This window comes from Malaya genurostris, chromosome 1 (assembly GCF_030247185.1).
Source record: "Malaya genurostris strain Urasoe2022 chromosome 1, Malgen_1.1, whole genome shotgun sequence".
NCBI classification, from domain to species: domain Eukaryota; kingdom Metazoa; phylum Arthropoda; class Insecta; order Diptera; family Culicidae; genus Malaya; species Malaya genurostris.
This window is the reverse complement of record NC_080570.1, coordinates 143,965,646-143,988,665: the sequence shown is the minus strand read 5'-3', so window position 1 is coordinate 143,988,665 and position 23,020 is coordinate 143,965,646. Positions and strand designations below refer to the sequence as shown.

Genomic DNA, 23,020 nt, shown 5'->3' with positions numbered 1-23,020 from the left:
GCTCCGCTGGTAAGCCCCACACTGGTGGTATCCGATAACGGCCTGGCAGCATAACAGCCAGCCAGCCAGCGAACGTCCACCGCCGTACGCCCGAAAGCAAACGCTGACTGCGCTGTTGGACTTGGTCCGGATCAATGTCGAACTCGGTGGCTGAAAAGTTGCCTTGTGGAATGTAGAAATGGCCATATGTAGGCTGGCAGGTATCTTTTACTCTGTGTGCTCTCCGTTTTTGGGCCGGACTCGGAGAGAGCCGATCGACAGGAATCGTTCTATGCCGAGAGAGGTTGGACTGTGCACGTCATCGATATTTCTGGTTAAGTTGACAATCGTTTTAACTTTCGGATGAATGTTTGATTGAATGGTTGAGTGAATATTTGGAATATTTATTATGATTTTTTTATCGACTCGTCCGCATGTCTCTTGGATTTTTTATTTGGTGATTCGTCAACAATGCTATCATTAAAATTGACTCGCTAAAATAAGAAATGCGTAGTAGGCTTCAATTTTTTTCCGAATGGTTGAATTTGGAAAAATCTTTCGTGTGTCTTAAATCATTTTCGTGAGTTAAAAATTATTACTTGAATGGATCATAATAAGCGTCCAACAAAATCACCAGATAGAAGTTTGTGTTGATCATAGATTCCTCAAAAATTCACGATTTGTTAAGCGAGTTGCCGATAATGCGAAGCTCAAGGTTTTGTAAACCGCCAATCTACACACTAAATTATCGCATTTGGTTTCAGCAAAATAATTTCTTGTAACTAATTCAGTAAAACATTGTTTGCAGTAAAAGCAGTAGTAGACATCGAATGCCAAAACGTTCATTAATCGCATCGTTCTTACTGAAATTTTAGTAAAATATTGTCATTGATTGCTACACACTTGTTATGGCGTTTTTCATTGAAAAACACTGGTGGCGTGGATTGCTCTGGTTTTGCACTTCGCAATGAAACTCCGTCAGAATGTTGCATTTCTGCTCGAAAGTGCAAAACCAGAGCAATCCACGTCACCAGTGCTTTTCAATCAAAAACGGCTTTAATTAATAATAATTCCGAACTAGAACCGTTTCTAGTCGGAACCGGGTTTTGCTTCTGATTCATGATCCATTTGGAACTCATACAAAATTCCAAATCAAATTCCAGACGAGTTACCTGGGATCCAGCAAAAACTGTTAGCCTACGATTAATTAATTTTTAGTTGGTTTGACGTAAAGTCATCATAACTAAGTTCAGTTTTGCAATGACTGAGTGGAAACATACATCAAAGAAGCCAAATTAATGAGAAACTTGCAGAGCTGAGCTGACCTGAAGTAGATCGCCCGTAGTTGCACTTCGTGATTGACCGAATGAGTGAAAATGTACAATGAACCAAGAAAATGAAGCTTGGGAGAAGCAAATCATTTTCACTGTACCAAAGGTTGTGCTACTGAGGGAAAGGAAGGAATGTTAGTCCGATACTCGTTGTTTCTAGAGGCCGCGGGTACCACTGTATCTCCACAAGCATCACGGGATAGGAGATTTGTTAGTAGGGACGGAAAGAGATCTGGATATGTTTTGGTAAACAATATGATCTCAACAAAACCTGATCATCAGGAGAAATATAATAAGTAAGAAAAATATAAAATATCTCCAAGGAACTATCTCACCAGTATCCTTTTTCTCCCACTCGCTCTGCTGTCAACAACGCGAGATGAAACACGACCACTGAAAGAATAAAATAAAAACACTCGCGAATGGGTCCTTTGCAAAACAAACCCTAGACCTTCAGTCTGAATGATACGATCGACTTGTAAACTTTCACACATTCCATAGAAATTCGACAACACCGACAATGACATGCAGACGGCGCTTCGATCGATTAACAGGTTAACATTGTTGAATTTTGCGGTGGTAAATTCTCAGCTTTCGCCGCTTGAGCATCTTTAGATTCGCGGATCAACATTATTCAATGAATAGCACTCTCACTACTAAACACTCACTTGCCACATCTGCACTATCACTAAAAATAACTGTTTCAACAAAATTTTGAACTATAAGCATCAAACAACACATTGAAATTATACTTTTTTGAGAGGACACCGCATCGCACTCCCAGTGATGCCAACTCAATCCCCCCAAATTAATGAGAAACTTGCAGAAAAGATATTTTTTTCGGGAAAAGATACGCTCAGAGACAGGACTTGAACCTGCGTTCGTATGCAGTCCGTGCATACACGTTTAGCATTTCCGCCACCCTACAACAGCAAATCTTAGCTGCCTCACGACCGGTACCCTATCCCAAACACCCTCTCTGTTCATCAGACAAGAAACTGTGTCAGTCACTGCCTGGCTATCGTCACTGAAGGCTGTTTGATAGTCTGCCCGTTCACTGCCAGAAGCGGATTGTTACGAAAAATCGAATCGCAATTGTTTTTTAACGATTTATTAATTTTTAGCTTATCTTTTTCCAAAACAATCATCTTTTCTGTGAGTTTCTCATTAATTTGGCTTCTTCAATATATGTTTGCACTCAGTCATTGCAAAACTGTTGGCTGACGTTTCAGCAACTCACAACTGTAACAATTTCACTGAAAAAGCAGTAAATAATTATCTTTTTCGCTGAACATTTCAATGAATCAATGCAGAAATTAATAACAGAATTTTACTAAAATTTAAAAACGATTTATTTAATGAACGCGTTGGCACATTATTACTGCATTTAAAGCAAACAATGTTTGACTGAATTAGTTATAGCAAATTATTTTGCTGAAAACACAATACGGAAATTGTGTGTGTGTGTGTGTGTGTGTGAGAGAGAGAGAGAGAGAGAGAGAGAGAAAGAGAGAGAAAGAGTGGGTGTGTGTGCGTTGGTTCACTGTTTTGGCATTAAAAATGCCTTACTCTTCACTATATGGGGCCGGGTGTCAATTAAAAGTTTCAAAAATAGTCGCGTAACCTTTTTGTGTCATAATTTTGAACGTTAATAACTCGGTCATTTGTTGATGGATTGTTATAATTTAACAACCAATCGATCCGGAAACTTTTAACTTAAACATGTATGCCGACGTCGTTTCAGTATTTCAATAGCATACTATTGAAAAAATGGTTGGAATCGACCTATGTTTTCATCCACCAATCCCTGTTGTAGAAAATGACGTCAACTTCTTGTTCGGCATAGGAGGCTTTGCGTCATGCATAAAAAACACCGTATCGTTATGCGTAGTATGAAGAGAAATCTATAAATATAGGCTGCACAATATTTCTTTGCCTAGTTGATGTTTGACTGCGAATGAAACAAGTAGCTTGTCCAGTGAGCTGATGACTGGATTGTATATGCGTCCACTTGCTGGATTGTCACTTTTGCATTATGTGTTGGTGAAATTTCCTGTTGTCTGCGCAACACCGTGTTCGCTTGAGTATCTTATATATTATCTAGCTATTGAAGAACCGAATCAGCGTGGTTACTGATTCTTATGAAATATTTCTTGTATTAAGAAAATTTTTGGTCGATTTTGCCATTAAAAATGCCTTACACTTCGCTTCCGGAGGCTGGGTGTCAATTTAAAACATGCAAAACTAATCGCGTAACATTTTTCTGTCATAATTTTGAACGCTTATAACTCAGTCATTTGTTAATAGATTTATATAGTTCAACAAACAATCGATTCGGAAACATTTAACTTAAACTTATGAGACAACGTCATTTGAATATTTCAATTGCATATCATTGAAAAATTGGTTTGAATTGAGTATTTTATTTTGGTTCTCTGGTAACTATCAGGCCAATTTAGAATTATCGGCGATAGATTTTTCGGATCTAATTTGCAGCGCTTGTTCCTCGATGATTTGTTAATGGATTTTCCTAATTTAAATGATTCCAAAGCTTCAATACATGTTTTAATTTGTCAACGGATCGGTTTGCATACTTAAATCTCCATTCCCGCATACGAACAAAACGTGACAATGTGACTGAACAAGTTGTTGTCCCACCAGGAATTAAACGCTTCAAAAGATACAAATTTAAATTCTTAAACTTATCTAAAAGCGGTCTCCTCGGTTTAGTAGTATAAATGAGTTCCACAGGCGCACATATACAGTACAATTAGATGCAATATCATATAGTATCAAAGATAAACTCAAGGTAAGTTTACCTACGATTTTACATGTATAGTTTGAATAAGAACCCTCGTAGAATTTGGTTAACCGCCAGTTTCAGTTCAATTATTATTTGCTTCAATAAGCGTCTGATGGCTACACGCGTTGTAACTGTGACAAATTTTGGAATTTCGTTGCGTATCCATTCCGTATATTCCTAATATGCCAAAGCGAAAATCAATGTAAGTAACTAAATATTTTATGCGGACTGTTTCACATGTTTTCTTCCTCGTATTGTTGCCATATTATTTACCGACACTTTCCGAAGATTATCGACGATTTTGAAGAATTAATAAAATTACACCATAACTGAGATTACTCGTACAACATTCTCTTGGATCGATTAACTGTTTATAAAAATTAATATGTCCACCCAGTGAACGACCATTATTAGGTTAAAACTGGGGGTAAATAAACGATATAAATCAAATCAAATTAATAAGTTTGTACGTTTCTCGAAAATTATCATCATAAAATAGAATAGTTTCATTTGTTCAGGTTTAAATCTTTAAGTAGTTTGTATCTAAAATTGAGCTTTAAAGTAACTGTGAAGTGTAGTGAAGTTTAGTGTATCATCATCATTATCATGTTTATTTTTGTATTTATTATGAAGACCCTAGAAACATTTCATTTTTAATGTTATTGTGCTCGGTCGTGTCTTGACTACAACCCTCTAATTTTTTTTTAGTAATATTACGACAGCTATGAGTTGTTAAAACGTCAGCTAACAATTTTTGCTAAATGTACTTGTTGAAATTTTTCGAAAACTCTGCAATAATAAATTAGTGTGCAGGGATACTGAGGCAGTGGAGCAACTCGCGAATTATTTTAACATTCGGTTCAGATTATACTGTCGACAGAGATGCCAGGTAAAAATTTCGAATATCTGCAGACAGGGACTGTAAATCTGAAAAAAAAAATCTGCAGTCAGCAAGTATGTCTTCCTGGCAGCAATTTCTCTATAAAGTATGGCACGCAAAACTGACTTGACGAGCAAAAAAAAAAATTCAAAAGTCTGTAAATATAGACGAAAGTCTGCGAGAATTTCAAAAGTCTGCAAAAGTCTGCACAACACAAAATGTCTGCAGCACTATACCACAAATCTGCAGACCTGCAGACCTGGCATCTCTGACTGTCGAGCAGTTATTTCGTACTTGGCAATAAAAACCCTGCTGGAAAGCATGATTATTTTTGACAGCTCATTAGTTTTTTCCGACACTGAAAAAAAATCTTGCAAAGGAATTCTAATTTCAGATCTTTAAAAAAAATTACTTCCGTTTTATTTTATTTTGTTGGATATTCAGTTAAAAAAATTATCCAATGAAAAATTTCAATACATTAGTCCATTGAAAAATTTCGAGTTCTGTTCTCGTTTTTGCTATTGCATCTATGATTCTTTAGACTGCAAACCGTTCCACTTCATTCCACAACGATATTAATGTCAATAACAGAAATGTTTTCAAACATAACGATTAGAAAACTTCTCATACTGTTTTCACGCAAAAAAAAAGAAGTTTTCGTTTTATGTCCTTTGAATTAAACAGGAATTGAAAACGACCCCTTGCGATTTTGAACGTAACGATAGCGGTGACATCTGCAAGTACTCGCCGAACCGAACCTCTCAAAACTTTACAGTGTTCATTAGGGATCCACTTTTCTGCACTCGTAACTTTTACCAGCTCTTGATAAAGCAATATTAGAACATCGTCATTCTCCTTCATCTGCTGGTTTGCGTTGCCTCTCTTCAGATGACACCGTCTTAGGGTACAGAAACTTAGGTCATATTACCAGCGATTCCCTTTTTATAGTCCACTTGGGTTCTATCGAAAACCTCGCAGTGTTGCAACATCGAGTTGCCAAAGTATGGAAAAGTCTTTCTTTCTCGTCAAATTCTCGAAATTTCACCGCACTAACACGAGACGACGTGCTCACTCGAAAGTCTCGTCTGCCTTCCAGGTTCATGATGACCAATTTGGAATGAATACAATTTGCACAACAAAATGCCAAGTTGTTTACAGCGGAGACTGAAGATAAACAAAGTGTCTAGGGGTAGACTGATGCAATTTTTCAGCGCACCATTGTTAAAGCAATAACTGAATTGAAGCACTTTAAATGCCAAGCCCTGAAAAAGAGTAGAACCACAGAAAACAGATAAAAAAGATTCGCATATAAACTGTGCGGAAAACATTGAATGAGCAGCGTGGCGAATATTTGCAGATGTCACCGCGATTGACACTATTTTGGATGTCACATTCACAGCAGACACTATATTGGATGCTACATTCATTTCACGTCAAATTTTTGGTGTAACCTTTGGGTAAAATCACAAGTTTATTTTTGTTTTATTACGACTGAATTCACGCGTGATTTCAAAGACAAGAAGGAAATATATTTGTCTTTCGTGCCTACGGAAATCACATGAAGTGCTCAAATTGTTGTAGGTGGAATATCTCTATAATAGGCTAGAGAACTTTGTTATGTTCTTAGTTGTTTTCAAACACTTGTTTAACAAAAACAAACCGAAAAAATTTGTACCTTAAAAATGCGTACAAGTTTTTTTCTAATACATACCATCCAAGCTCCAAAGACTAACAGAATACTTTTAGGGACGTTGAGGAAAAATTTTAATTTTTCATATTCAGACATTTTTGCAGAATTCCACCCTTTAATTGTTTACGAAGTAGTTACAACGATGTTTATACTCGTGCTAATGATGATCGACCACTAGCAAAAATATGTTAAATGGGCCTGTCTAGTTTTTTTCCCCAAACAATAATAAGCAATACTGCATTGTTGAAGCGTGTAGAAAATCGTGCTAAAACTGAAGGAAAATAGCATGCATCGAATCATAAAAATTCAAACTCTGGATCAACCGAAAGGCTACGGTAGTTTTGAATCGAACCCAGTTCTACCACGTTCAAAGTGACGGTCATTAACAACTGCTCCGCGTCAAAACAAAAATAATTCTTGTGCACCGCCTGCTACTAAGTTGACTTATCGCTCAAAGATTGCACGTTACCTGTTTTATCAAAACACCCGGCATCGTTTAGTTACTCAGTAGAATAATAGGTAGTTTATTTTAGGTTTAGTCGTTTCACTACTAAGACAACGTTATTTATAGCCACGAATATATTTTAATAATGAAAACGTTTAAGATTCAAGTGCATTGTCACTGACCGAAGAAAACAACCTCGATTAGTACATGCGAAAACAGTTCTAATGCATTAATAAGTATCAGTCTTAATATGAACTCCGCTTGATGCCAACTGAATTTGTAGCCACAGTTTCTGTGAACCTACACGTGGATTGACGGATCGATCAATCTTACAGTTAATAGTATAATATAAACAAAGTGCATCTTCAGTAGTGTCATCAGTGTAACGCGAAATTCCAATCCGGCTGGTAGTACGTCCTAATCCTGTGAAACAAGACACTAAGTCCAAGCGAAATCCCAGCTGATGATCGGCCCACTATTGATAAGGAAATAAGAAGATCAAATTGTTTTGTAATTGTTCGATTATGGCCGATGAATGCAATAACAACACAGGGGTTGATGGCAGGGATTTAAGTAAATATTTTACGTTCCATGTGTAATCGACATTAATGTGATGTATTGTGTTATCATTTCTAAGAAGGCTTATTTTGATGTTTGGTTGTGTTTTTAATAACGGTCAGTGGTGTAATCGTACCGATGGAAGAGTGATTCAACAAATGGAATAGATCTTTGTGATCCCCAAAACAATGCATCTGCAGGAATAAATCTCGATCCAAGCGAACAGTTTTGAATTTTTGAAACATCCCAACAATCAGTGGGATTAACAATTCCGATAGTTGGCGTGATTCTTATATAGAAGGGCTATTCAAAAACTGTGAAACCGACTTTTAAGCCGAGACCCGGAGGAACGATGACCATGTACCATTCGGCTCGGTTTGTTGAAATCGCCAAATTTTGTGAAGAAATTTATTTCTTAACACTGATCTCCGACTATTCTATCCATTGGTCGAAACCCGGTCTCGGAAGTAATGGAAGTAATTTTTATCAGACACTGAAATGGAACTCACATTAATTTCTAGTAAAGCTTGCTTCATTTAGAATTGGAACAAACTTTTGCTCATATTGTGGCGCTCCTGGTGGACGGATTTGGAAGCTCTTGGCGCCCACGTGTCGGGAATTTTGTCAGCTTCACGTATGATTTTTGACATTCCGAAAATCGACTGTACTTTGTAAACAATCAACATGGAAGCCGAAAGAAGGAAAGAAAATTGTGCACAGTTATTTGGAAAATCCATTGTGGTCGGCATCTAGGCTAGCTAAACAGCTGAAATTGCCCAGAAATACCGTATGGCGCGTTATCAAACGGTATAAGAAAACATTGACGACGATTCGGAAGCCTCAAGCCGATCGTCGGAGTCAAACTGACGACCGGAAATTGCGTGGTAAGATTTTGAAGACGATTAAGAGGAATCCTAATCTGTCGGACCGTGATTTGGCCAGAAAACTCGGTGCTGCCCATAGTACCGTGAGGAGAACTCGACTCCGGGAAGGAATCAAGTCGTATCGAGCTAGCAAACAGCCAAATCGGACCATGAAACAAAATAGTGTGGTCAAAATTCGTGCTCGGAAACTATATGACCAGGTGCTGACCAAGTTCAACGGGTGTCTTCTGATGGACGATGAAACCTGTGTCAAGGCTGACTTCGGTCAAATCCCAGGTCAAAAATTTTACTTGACAACGGCTCGGGGGGATGTTCCAGCCAAATTTAAATTTGTTTTTGCCGACAAATTTGCAAGAAAATTTATGATTTGGCCGGGCATTTGCAGCTGCGGCAAAAAAACGAAAGTTTTCGTTACAAATAAGACAATGACATCGGAACTATACCAAAAAGAGTGTCTCCAAAAACGAATTTTGCCGTTCATTCGATCCCACGACCATCCTGTAATGTTTTGGCCAGATTTGGCAAGCTGTCATTACAGCAAAGCCGTTTAAGAATGGTATGCAAAAAAGGTGGTCCAGTTTGTTCCGAAAAACCTTAACCCACTCAACTGCCCCCAGTTCCTCCCTATTGAGAAATACTGGGCAATCATGAAGAGGAGACTCAAGGCAAAGGGAAAGGTTGTCAAAGACATCAATCGGATGACGACCTGGTGGAATAAGATAGCTAAAACGATGGACGAAGAAGGTGTGCGCCGCCTACTGAGCCGTGTTACAGGAAAAATTCGAGAATTCCTTCAAAACCGTGACGAATAATTTTATCCGTATTTTTTCTTAAAAGTATGAAGAAAACGCTACATTTGTATAAAAAAAGATCTTGAATACAATAATAAATAACTGAAATACAGGCAATTGTCTTTGTTCCAATTCTATTTGAAGCAAGCTTTATTGACTGAACCGATTTTCGGAAACTCATGTCTAAATGAGCGACCCTATAGTCCAGTCAATGTGACTATTGAATTTCACTCGGATTCGACTTCCGATTCTGGAATTACAGAATGATAGGAGTCAAAATTTTAAACTGTCACATAAGTGACATTCCCAAAAAAATTCAAGGCTTTTAAAACTGCACACTTATAAACAGTTACATCTTCATAGGAGCGTCGCGATTCACTTACATTCACAATACAAAGCGTGAAAAGATAAGTCACATCATTAACATCACAGTTAATTTAACTGAAGCTTACATCGATACAGACGCAAAATTTATATTTACATGTTAGTAGATGTAATATTCTGTCATCACCGCAGAAATTACACGCTTAGAAAAAGTTACTCAAAGTTTGAGTACTAGTTACTCATTTTCAAATGATAGATGGAAACGTCAAAAATTGAGTAGTTATCATCAATGATATTGAGTAACTTCTACTCTAAATTTGAGTTTAACGCAATAACTCGTTTTTTTGTTACTATTCTCAAGATCAGTCTCAAAGTTGTAATAACCATTTGTAGCAACAGGTTGTATATTTTGTTAGTGAGATCGCGTATTTCGAGGGTGAGTCGCTCAACACAAACGGTGTTGTGTCTACAAAAACCGGAATGATAAACTCCGTGTTGTGCTTTAGAATGAAACCGAATATGCTCAAATGTCATTTATGAGGAATAAGTGTATGATTGGTGCCTGAGCATAACTGACATGTATGTTAATTTGCGATTGACACACTACTCCAAGCAACCACCACTTGATATAGTATTGAGTTCAATTACTTAATATTTTAATACAATACACTCAGAAAAGGAGCATTTTTTTGCAAATTTGGTATATGTGAAATAAAATTTAACTCAAAATTTGAGTGATAGATACTCTATTTTTGGTACATGTACAAATAAAGTATTGCTCAATAAATGAGTAGATTTTACCCAAATATCGTTTCCAGTGGAAGAACTCAAATTTTAGTAACTTCGAAGTTACTCTAAATTAGAGTTGTTCCACTTTTTCTGTAGATGAGTGAGATCTTACTCATTTTTGAGTAACTATTTTTAAGCGTGTACGACTTGAATTGAATTTACGTCAAGAGTAAATTTCATTTTTTCTAAGATTTTAGCATTCAAACGAATCAAAACTTTGGATCTTGCTAGTTGATGGACAAACAAATTCACTTCGATATAACTGATTTTTGATTTCCTGATATAACTGATATAACTGATCATGGAGTATTTCTAATATGTAAACGAGAAAATTTTACCTGGCATCTCTGCCTAGGCGTTGAATAGTTGTTTTAACCCCGTTCGCTGTCTGTTGTACTGAAGTTTACAGCATTTTTTATATCAAGCATTAGAGCGAATAGAGATATAAATCGCCTGGTGGATTAAAGACAATTACAGATTTAAAAGGTAATATTATTTAGCGACAAGAAATGTTTGTTCACTAGAAGCATCAACAAGTATGTATCTGTGAAACACTGAACTTTTAGAGTAGAAGATTTTCATTTTTTATAGTAGTTAATTTTTATAAGACGAAACGTAACGAAAAGTTATTTTTATAGTAATATTGATAATGTTTCGAGTGAAACACGAGGTTTTGAAGACAAAGACGTCGATTAATACAAAGTATCATTGTATAATTAGTCTGATTATAAAAACATTGCCATTTAATGGTAAATTTATATTTTTCTAATTTGTGGTCTCGAAGAGGTTGAATCGATGCCAATGACAGTTTCGCTATCTTTGAGGAATTTTATCGCTATCTTGTCGCATCGTAATCTTTGTTAACCGCCAATGAAAATTACGATCCAAATGATAGATCCTAAGCAGTGATGCCCGATAGTTGTAGTGTCATTTCCGTAGATTGACATTTTCCCCAGAAACTCTATAGTGATTTTAGGCACGAAACGTACGAAAGAAGGTTTTCTTTGTCACCAGACAAAATAGTTTTCGTAGTTTTCTGTAGAAAAATTCAAATCTCCTTAGATTTCCGTAAAAAAATTCAAATTTCCTTAATACTGATAACGCTGGTCCTATGGGTAATAAAGTACATGTGGATTCGACTTCCGGTTTCGAAATTAGAAGCTATTAAGAGCAAATTCAGCAGCTAGAAGTTCTATATCGATGATCTATAATATAACATAAATTGGAACAAACGTATCCCCAGCAAGCTGTCCTAATTTTATTTATTCGACCAGTTCTACTGTCAAATTTAAAACTGGTCTACGATGCCGTTCTATTTTTTGTATATTTGAACAGAGATGCCAGGTAAAAATTTCAAACATCTGCAGACAAGGTTTCAAAAGTCTGTAAATGTGAAAAACAAATCTGAAGTCAGCAAGCATGTCTTGCTGGCAGCAGTTTCTCTATTACGTATGACACAGAAAACTGACCTGTCGAGCAAAAAAAAACGAATGTCTGCGAAAAACTCGATTTTCAAAAGTCTGCACAACAAAAAATGTCTGCAGCACTATACCCGAAATCTGCAGATTTACAGACAAATCTGCAGATCTGGCATCTCTGTATTTGAAACACGAGTACAACACTACTGGGACTGCCAGTTTTTCTTGTTATAAAATCCAGACTTAAATTTTGTAACTGACATAAATTATACATCTAGAACTAGAACACTACTGAATATGCCCTAAGAGCAAATTCAGCTGTTAAAAGTTCTATATGGAAGATCTATAATAGAACAGAAACTGGAACAAACGTGTCCCCAGCAAGCCGTTCTAGTGTTATTTATTCGACCAGTTCTTATGTCAAATTTAAAACTGGTCTACGATGCCGTTCTATTTTTTGTATATTTGAAACACGAATAAAACATTGCTGGGGCTGCCGGTTTTTCTTGTTATAAAATCCAGATTCAAATTTTGTAACTGACATAAATTATGCATCTAGAACTAGAACACTCCTGAACATGCCCTAAGAGTTGAAATTTTCTAACCATCATTCAAGTGACAATGCAAAAAACTATGAGCGCAATATTCAAACTGGTCTAAAAATCGTTAATGGTCAAACTAATTCAATTTGGATGTATCGAGCTTTACATCTATAATTCTAGTAGACGTTGATAAGAAAGGCATCATTATACCACAAGGCGAACTAAAACAAGCTACAATTCTCGATGAACATCAGAAAAGTTCCTAGGTGCAAATGACAATTTCTCTTTCAATTATTACGGAATTAATTTAATTTCCAATAAATTCTATAGTGTATATCAAAAATTGATGGTTTTTACTATTATCCTATGTGAAGTGACTGGACCGTAATATTCGAAAGTGACAGTAAACAAAAAGAAACTGTCATTTGTACGTGCGACCTTTTCTAATGTTCGTCCTCAAATATCTGCGTTTAATCCCAGTGAATTTTGTCGTACCGCATCGGTTGTTGAACAATTTGATACAATTTGCATCATGAAAGGCGTCGACATTATTGAAGAATCCAACCAACTCTTTTGCGATCGCTGCGCTGCGCGAGTGGCGAGCTTTGAACAAAGCGATGGTGATAATTTTCAGATTTTGCTTGAAGATTCGAACAAAATGCAGGGTTTTTTTCTTATGAATCGAATACTAACATACAAAAACGTGTGAAAATTTGGTGAAAAAATCGATCATTAATGATGCAGTAACTTTCCGTGGTATGCTTGATTTTTTTTTTCAATTATAGAGGTTCAAGCCTCTCTGTCATTCGCCTCTTCGGGCCAGAAAAACTTTCTGACCCTATGTGCGGGGTTGGGAATCGAACCCAGGCGGGCGGCGTGAAAGGCATCGACTTACCCATCACGCTATACCCGTCCCCGGTATGTTTGATTGATATTTATGGAGAAATCGTAACATGAAATACCAAATTCGAATAAGTGAGGTTGGGTACTGTTTTTTATATCTGGGATATTCGTGTTTTTTTGGTTTTTTGAGATTAATTAATAAATTATGATCAAAAGTTTTATGACTAGTCTATTTACTCATGTTTTATCATCTAAATCAAATCTGTATGTGAACTGAAAATTTTAAAATTTAACCGAGATTGTCGAGAGTAGAGTGACTATAATCAGAGTGACGACAGCTGTTCGTTTGGAATGACAGCTCCCAGTTCCAAACGAGCAAACGACCTGTCAATTCAATGTAAAGCTAATGGAATGTTTTGAATTGTTGCCAACATTACGGATGAGATGTCGTCACTCTGGTTATAGGCACTCTAGTCGAGAGTATAGGACAATTTGAAATCATATGTTTGATGACACGTTGCATGATGACGTTTTTCTTACCCATATTTGTAAGGTTTTGCCATCTGCATTCTTTCAAACTCAAGTGAATTGAAAAATTCGTCAAAAATTTTTATAAATACATGGGATATGTCAAAACAATCACCAAAACGCTATCTCGTGGTGACCACGCTGATTGGATTGTTCAATTGGTCACACGTCGGCCCGATAGCGTGCTAAAGAGCGTCGAACAATCGTAGTGTGATATTTGCCTAATCGTGTATGTTAATCTAATGTAAACACTCACTCCCTGTCTCTCAATCATCTCCAACTTCTACCCAGCCTACACGCTAACACAATCATACTCAACTTGTGGTAGCTATCGAATAACTCAGGATCCAACACGTAGTACTTCTTGTTTTGCTGTCTACATCCATAATTAGCTAAAAACACTCATCGAGTACGATTTGTTCCTGGGAATATATTCTACAACCCAAAGATTCTGGAACTAAAAAAATTACTTTTGGCAAAAAAAATCGACATTTTCACATTCACCGACTACTGAGGCTCAAACGAGCGGACGACATGTGAAATGAACATGATTCAATCGTAACTAATGCTCGGACTTACGTAAAGAGGGCTTAGGCGATGGGATGTGATATTAAGTGTTCTAATTACTGCGAGTGGCCATTTTTGTCCCGGTCTCCCCTACAATACAATATATGGAAATGACACAAACTTACACCGTGATAAAAACTTATCTTCGAATTTATTGAACACTGCGAACAAATGCTTACTAAGAAGTACTGCATCAAAATGAAACTGCTTGTCAAATCAAATTTCATGTTCTTGCTTCCAAATTAAATTTTATCTAAATTCAGTCCGATGTATTTCATCACCATCACCTCACTCTTATCTGTACAACAGAACTAACGTTGCCGGATCCACAACCAGTGGAGCATCAGCACAACCACCAGAGCAGCGTGGCGAGTTGCGACAGTAAAGTTCGAACCTATACCTACAATGAAGCCCTGGAACTGGTGGGCACTGGACGGTTCCATACGCTACTACTGTTTGTCTGTGGTTTCTGTTTGATGAGCGTGATCAACGAAACGCTCAACATGGGATACATAATCTCCGCAGCAGAATGCGATCTAGGGTTGAGCTTCTCCGACAAAGGTATACTGAATGGGGCAGCGTTCTGTGGTGTCGTGGCGAGTTCCCATCTCTGGGGTTTCCTGTCCGATACGTGGGGTCGTCGGAAGGTGATCCTGCTGGCCACTAGCTGTAGCTTACTGTTGTCGATCGTGTCCAGTTTTTCTGGGCACGTCTGGATGTTGATCGTTATGCGATTTGGTGTTGGATTTTTGTGAGTATAAATTATCTAGGAAATCTGACCGAGCTCACATTTTTTCTAGTATTTCAGGTAACGCTGCGACATCCTACGCATATCTGGCGGAATTCCATACGGACAAATCTCGTGCTGCAGTGATAGCTTGGGCAGCCATGTTTATGGCTTTCGGTTTGATCTACCTACCGTTGACGGCTTGGTTCGTCATTCCGCTGGATACTAATCATAGTTTAAACCTGTATATAGGACTTCTAGGAATACGATATAGTCTTTGGCGTGTCTATCTGCTTCTGAGTTCCTTCGCAAGTATTCTCATTATCTGTGGAATGCTATACCTTCCCGAAAGCGGTAAATTTCTTCTCACTCACAACAATGATAACGAGAAAGTGTTGCAGATTTTGAAAAAGATGTACTGTTGGAATCGCAGGGAACCCGAATATGTAAGTTCACGTGGGGTCGACAAAGTATGGTACAACAAGGGAACGTTGTTTCTTTTTTTTATTTTATGTTCACCGTTGTCTCACTTTATTGGAATAGAAAAGGCTTTAGTCGCAAAACAATCGACTGGTACTCACCGCCACGAATTGGTGTGAAAATCGTCGATAATTGAATGGGAGGCACTTGCGCAATTACCTGAAATCGAGCACTATTTTTTTCTACCCCGGCTGATTCATGTTGCCACATTCATTCATTAGTACATTTCGTTCTCTCCCTTTTCCATCGTTCACTGCGACTGACGAATCGGTGTGACACTGAACAGACGTTCCCGGTGAAATCTATTGGCCTGGATGCGATCGACAGTGCCTTCGCCGACGAAATGCGACGCAAGTCAAGCCTCGGGCTGCGGTATGTCTGGGAACAGACGGTTCCATTGTTCCGGTATCCCCTGATCGGTAATACAGCTCGGGCGTCGTTTCTCATGTTCGGCTTGTTTATGGCATCGTCGGGTCTACTAATGTGGTTGCCGGACATCTTGAACACGTATATAAACTATAAAGATAACAAATTCACCATCTGCGAGGTGGTGAACATAATCCACCGGAATCGAACCGAACGGTAGGCACCTGGATTGACAAACCGCTTGAAGGTGCTCGTGAGCTACGAGATTGCATAGTAATGATTTTCCCAATTACAGATTGGATGCCGGAGGTAGCGACCACTGCCATGTGACCATCAATTCTTCGATTTTTATGATTAGCACCATCATGGGAATCCTGTTTTTACTATCTTACATTCTGAACGGTGCCATCATAAATCGAGTCGGGAAGAAATTGTTGCTGAGTAAGTATGTGTTAATGTTGGATTGAAAATTAGCCTATGATAACTACTACCTTTTTAGAGATAGGCAACACAGTTCGTTTCATTGAACCACTCAATACTCCATTATTTTACTGAAACAACTAGCTTTAGCTGGTACTTCGAATTCGAATATTTGGAACTTCCCACGACTAGAGAGCCAATCTGTAAATATTTCCTCAAGTTGTCGAATATTAATCGAAACTTGTGGATTTGACTTAAATGTAATCCGAAGAGTTAAGCTTCGAATATAAAAATAAACCGGTAATTCACGATAGAAAAAGTAAACATAGAGAAACTCTCACTTGCAGTTAGGTTCTTTCGTCGTGAGAGAAGCAAATTATTGCCACAGATTACTCATATTTTACAATTCTGTAGTACTGTTTGCTTGCTTATAAGACTACTTTGAATCAATATAAGACAAACATTAGATTTTTCACCGTCACTACTAACCTCAATTTAAACAAATTGAGGTTAGTAGTGACGGTGAAAAAATTTAATTTAATTAATCAGTACTGCTCACGCATTTAAATTGGAACACGATCTCATCTGTTCCAACCTCGGTAGCTGAATTTTCAGTGAAAATAACATTTCATCACAGTGGTACCTTAAGGTACTGCTACAAATATTTATGTGTATCTTATCTTATACCGAAGGAGTTTAGTGTGCATGCTCGCAATGTATTTATGAAAAAAATAGACATAAGGCAAAGTCCAAGTAGGCAGTACTGCTGAACTATCATAGATGAACGCTTCTTCATTTATGACGTCATGATAAAATACCAAATTAGGTTTTGCACGAACATGATCTCACAACAATGAACTAATTTTGTCAGCTATCAGTGGTTTGTTTATTAGGTTTTACACGAACATGACATAACCTCACAAAATGACCAGAATGAACTTTTTTGACAGCCGCCGGTGGTTTCTTTACAGTTTAAAAGTTCATCAGAGGTTCATCGTTCGAATTTAAAAATTGCAAGTCGCCTCACACTCAACAGATTTATACAAATATCACTCCTTGGTGATGGAAAGGCATACAGCGCAATCTTTTTAGTTCGTTTCACTGTGGAACACAAACCATCGGCAGCTGTCAAAGATGAACTAGATTCATCGGTAGTTCACTCGTGTCGTCATCGTGCAAAACCTAATTCAGCACAATCTAAGTAAACAGTCCTACTGAACAGTCAATAATGAACGCGTGTTAATTCTTCATCTCAGAATCATTTTTTTCCGCCCGATTTTGTATATAATATAGCTAATGGAAAAAGTACACCCGTTTCTCACTTGAAGCGCTGTCAGTGTCATCGTACAGTGGGAAATCTAGGTTTACTTAATATATGCTACTGTGGGTGTGTTGAATGCGCAGGCAACTTTATGCACGCCTTTTAGGAGCATTTACGCACCCTTTCTCCACCAGACGGCGCTTTTGGTGTCACGGATTGCTCAACTACATTACTATTACACTGGGGAATCTACACCCTCATTGAACATAACTCAAAATTGAGTGACACATCACTCAAATTCATCAAAAGTGCACGTACTCTAAACTTGAGTTACCACAGACCCTGTCAGCTTGGAGCGACATCAATCTTCAGTTCAGCAACGCCATCGCACGGCATCACATTCAACATATCATGTCAATTGTATGGGTGTGCAGCCCTGCTATTTTGGCGCGCACGAATTTGACATTTCTCTCCCCTACTTCTATGTATGAGATTCGATGCGGACTCACCTGAGGGCGACATGTTCGCAAAAAAGGATGTTGCCAATGATTTGTTCGAGAAATGTGAGAGCTGGATATCTTGTTAATATGATGTCTTTGGTTACCACCTATCTACTCATTTTTGCGTTAAGGGACGAAATTGTCAAAACTTGAGTAATTTTTACTCAAAATAAAAAAATATATTTTGTTCAAAATTTGAGTAAGTTCAACTCAAAATTTGAGTTCCTTGCTCTCAAAATTAAGAAATTTTTCTTCGTTAATTTTCATATACACAGTTATTCTTCTTTCTTTTGAATCCGCAATATAGTCCCCTACCCTTTCCACAAAATAGTTTTTTTTGTACGGTTTGGAGTCAAAATTGAATTATTTTGAATTCTGAACTATTTTATTTCTTTCACTCAAATGTTCTCTCGCATTTATTCATACATTAGAGAAAGTGTTGAGTTTTCATACATTTGAGTGAAAAAAATACTTCTAGCAGTTCAGTGCGCTTTCTTTATCAAAATATTCTTATCGGATTCAAGAATACGTCGTTTTTAATTGCCGTTTCTAGATCGGGCTTTTGAAATCATGAATCATCAATCATAGATGTGTTCAATAGTAATTTTGTGCTTTCAATTATGCTAAGTGAGAGATCCTACATAATGATATCAAAATCGTTCAATTTTGACTCCATCGCGGTCAAATTGAACGGTTTTAAATCACTTTTTTGCCCTTCCTATTTAATAGAAAGAAGAATGATTTTAATTAGGGAATCCATTTATATAAACATTAACGAAAAAGAATTTATTTATTTTGAGTGCAAAAAACTCAAATTTTGAATTAAATTCACTTAAATTGTGAAAAAAATATTTATTCCTTATTTTGAGTAAAATATACTCAAATTTTGACAGCTTCGTCCCTTACTCAAAAATGAGTAGATAGGTGGTAACTCAAGTTTAGGGTACGTGCACTTTTTAATGAATTTGAGTGTTGTGTCACTCAATTTTGAGTTATGTTCAATGAGAGTGTAGGATAGTTAACGCAAAGGTTATATCGACTACTTTGATTGGATTGGTTGCTGTCATTGTTGTAAGTTCATGGGCGTAGAATACTTTTCCTTATCTTTGAGTACCCGAGCAAAAAAAAAGCATGTTTAGTAATTTTTGCAATAACTCAGTTATGAGTGAACACCAAGGGGAGAACACTTAGAACAATGTGCCAATCACACATTAACACAATGCGTTGGTGCATTTATTAATATTGGCACTTTTGTTTTCATACAGTTGCACAGTTGCGGCAAACAAAGGGCTCAGTTTTGACAAGTAGCTGTTTCATGGGGAACAGCGTGGCACACTTAGACTCACAGAATATCACGTGTTTTTTTAGAGGCATAATATAGTTTGTGTTAAGCGACTCTCCCCTTGGTGAACACTCAGACAGTTAGAAGAAATATTCAAGAAATTGGATAAATTTGCTGGAAAATTTAAACAAAATACCTTCTTGTAAGTCTACTCTAAAGACTGTCCCAGAAAGTATGGACGCACTTTGATTTCGCTGTAAATAATTCACAAGTGTTAGATATTCCAATTTCATTCGATATACTGATAATATTAGACTACAACAACAGAATATTATTCTCAACATTTGCTACTTAGGCATTGTAGACTAGCGAACGTTCCTCATTAAATTCCGTACAGACTTCTTGGCGACAAGTTTTGACACTTTTTTCAATCTTTTTCGAACTGCTGAATGGTTTCGGCTGCCGAGACATGTTTCCTATGATGTGCCTTCGTTAATGCCCAAAATTCCTCAATTGGTCGAAGTTGTGGGCAATTTGGTGGATTCATGTCTTTTGGGACGAAAGTGATATTTTTGGTAGTATACCATTCTACCGTTGATTTCGAGTAGTGGCAAGAAGCAAGATTTTGCCAGAAGACAACAGGATCCCTGTGGCTTCGAATCATGGGTAGAAGTCGTTTTTGTAAACATTCATTGATGTATATTTTGCTGTTCATTGAAGCAGTGGTGATGAATGGTTTCGAAATCTTACCGCAGCTACAAATTGTTTGCCAGACCATAGCTTTCTTACCAAATTTTTCGACTTCTATCGATGTCTCGGACTGGTTTAACACTTGCCCTTCTCGCACCGTATAATATTGTGGTCCCGACAAGGATTTGTAATCGAGTTTCATTTGTACACAATTTTTCGACGTTGTTCTGCTGAAAGTCCACGCATTTTGAAACGAACTAATGTAAACAAATAAACAACTGCACAAGTGGTTAGAGAAGAGTGTAAACAACAGGACGCAGCCATAAAAATTGACAGATTCTGAACCATTGCGAAATGGCAGCGGTTTTTAGTTGCGTCCATACTTTCTGGGACAATCTTTATACGTTATTGCCCAAAAACTATCACACTATGTACTTTTGTTGGATTTGAATTAAAATGAATCCAACATCTAGGGATAACGGTAAGGCAGTTTCCAATCAATTATGAGCTGTGTAGACCTCTTTAACGATAATGTATAATAAGTAGAACTACTGTTCATTCAACCGACGCCGTGTAGAGGAAATTTGAATTATGATATTATACTTTTTTTATAATTAAGACTTGAATTATAGCCACAAATTTGGGAAAAGAAATAAGAGAAAACCAACTTCAAAACTACAATCGAAACGTGCTGTGCGAGTTTATTACCTTACCTTACCTTTTTCCAAAACTCCAAAGCCACTGAACTGATAAATTTTCGTCTGTTTACACTTTCCTTTAATTGGCCAGTCACAAATTCGAATCAACGATTACCCGGCAGCAAATTTCCATTATCTGTCCGAGCATGAACCGCCTTCGGAATCAGTGAAAATTTTCCCGCTAGCCACATTCCTCTCTTTCTCTTGCCACCCCCCACATACACACATACACCGACCCCGCGAACCGAAAGCAGTAAAAATGAAAATCTCATTTTTCGCTCCCCATCTTTATTCAGACAGTTGGTACGTGGCGTGCGGTTTATGCGGAATCGGTGCACTGTGGACTTCCGATTTCTACCTGACGCTGTCGATGATTGTGGTTTTCCTCGCCGTTGGCTGCTGCGGATCGGTGCTCAGCGCCATATCGGTTGATCTATTTCCAACTAATTATCGGTAAGTACATAATGTATACCGTGGCACCTGCCGCTCCCCACCGACTGTCGATCGAGATGCACGGAGCGTCATCAGTCGAAAGCTCATTATCATCATCATCATGATCACCATCATTTATCATCACCGTCAGTCATCGACGATGCTCGTGGAAACTGCGTCTTTTAACAGTCGCGAACAGAAAGACGTACGTACGCAGGTGCAAAAACTTAAACGCAATACGCTGACTGCCGGACTGACTGACTACTTGGTACACTATGGTTGCTGTACGCATGTGAGAGAGAAAGCGCGGCGCCGACTTGTTGTATTGCCTCTCAATTAGGCTGATTATTCGGTTGTAGCGCGCGGGAAATGTTCATGCGATCATATTTATGCGTTTCTGTGCGTTGATTTCGTGCTGATGGAATGGTTGCTATAGTTCCTGATATCATCGGCCCGAAGCCTGTTGATTTGGTTTAATCCAGACTTGACATTCGAGTATCGGTGGTGCACCAATTACTTGTTCATATGAATCAATACAAAAATAACGAACACGACTCAAATCGTTAAACTTTTTTAATGGCCGAAAATTTTCAATACTGTCAATGTTGACAAATCATCAAAATAGTTAAATTCCACAAATGAAACCCTGGGAAAGTTTCCGACTGATGCAAAACAAAAACTTTCTAGCGTTACCCTCAAATGAACATTGATAAAGTAATGGCTCCCTTTCATCTCGGCATCACAGCAATTATCAAATTAATTATTGATACGTTCACTACAAATACAAACTGTTTCAATTTTTTTTCTCCTTCATCTACCCAACCGACTGCTTTCAAATTTCAACACTTAACCGATCCCGACCTGTCATTCCACCGAACACGGGCACTCAACCACGTGGCGATTGGGGCTGTTCCGAAATGTTGCCTGACAATTGAAAACTACAATAAAAACAAAACCTTCCCGAAACTAGGGCGATGGCATTGTGTCTGATACTGATGACCGGCCGGCTCGGAGCCATGGTTGGTAGCAATTTGGTAGGGTTTCTGCTTACCTACAACTGTGATCTTATCTTCGTCCTGCTCGGTGGACTGCAAATTGGTAAGTGAAGCGGAGTTATGTGATTCTCTTGACTATTTTTTTCATCTTTGCTTCCAGTTTGTGCTCTAATTGGTACGACCTTACCGGGGAAATGACGGAGAGCTAACCAGGCTCAAAGAATTCACCGGAGAACCGGAACAGCCACCACCATATCCATAACACTGCTGCTGCTCACTGTAACGATTGCTGTTTTATACAGAATTGATCAGCGTTATGATTCGGATATAGCTATACATTGAAAAACTTTATTTAAATAAATCTTTAAAAAAATTACTCTATTGAGTCAAAAAATTACAAAATGGAACGTCGCATTCATCATATAACCCTTAACTTATGAAACGAGAACCACTCACTTGCAGATATTCACCATTGCCTTCTAACGTGAATACGTGAGTTCACCATGTAATTATCTCAAAATGTGCTGAAGATAACAACAGTCGTCTGAGTCGTTTGAACCACAAATAACTCAAAATAACAAATAACTCAAAATCTGCATACTTACAACTCAATTTTTTATCTCGGCGAAAAAAAGATACCGAAAACAAACGGCGAAGCGATGTTTTGCTTGAAATTTCAGCAAGGATAGCTTTTTCCAAAATTCTCGGTTTATTATTTTTCAAATTGTTATATTCAAATTGTTATACTGATATTCGGTTTTGTAAATTACCGTGTTTACTTGTTTAATCGATCGTTT

General features: G+C 37.7%; 1 protein-coding gene across 1 annotated transcript; it reads left to right on the top strand.

The window, feature by feature from the left end:
* The first annotated feature begins 7,389 nt into the window (after positions 1 to 7,389).
* LOC131426033 (synaptic vesicle glycoprotein 2C) lies at positions 7,390 to 22,599 on the top strand. Its single transcript, XM_058588435.1, has 8 exons — positions 7,390 to 7,701; positions 14,682 to 15,123; positions 15,173 to 15,545; positions 15,866 to 16,161; positions 16,241 to 16,386; positions 21,093 to 21,249; positions 22,199 to 22,326; positions 22,384 to 22,599. Exons 1-8 carry the CDS (start codon positions 7,653 to 7,655, stop codon positions 22,419 to 22,421), a joined length of 1,629 nt encoding a protein of 542 aa, XP_058444418.1. The 5' UTR covers positions 7,390 to 7,652; the 3' UTR covers positions 22,422 to 22,599.
* Positions 22,600 to 23,020: the final 421 nt, after the last annotated feature.

What these genes read in the sequence shown, in the direction of transcription:
- LOC131426033 (XM_058588435.1), top strand. Translation starts at nt 7,653, where the DNA reads ATGGCCGATGAATGCAATAACAACACAGGGGTTGATGGCAGGGATTTA. An exon ending in GGTTGATGGCAGGGATTTAA is followed by an intron (nt 7,702 to 14,681) that starts GTAAATATTTTA and finishes TCTGTACAACAG; the next exon opens with AACTAACGTTGCCGGATCCA. An exon ending in CTATTTCCAACTAATTATCG is followed by an intron (nt 21,250 to 22,198) that starts GTAAGTACATAA and finishes TCCCGAAACTAG; the next exon opens with GGCGATGGCATTGTGTCTGA.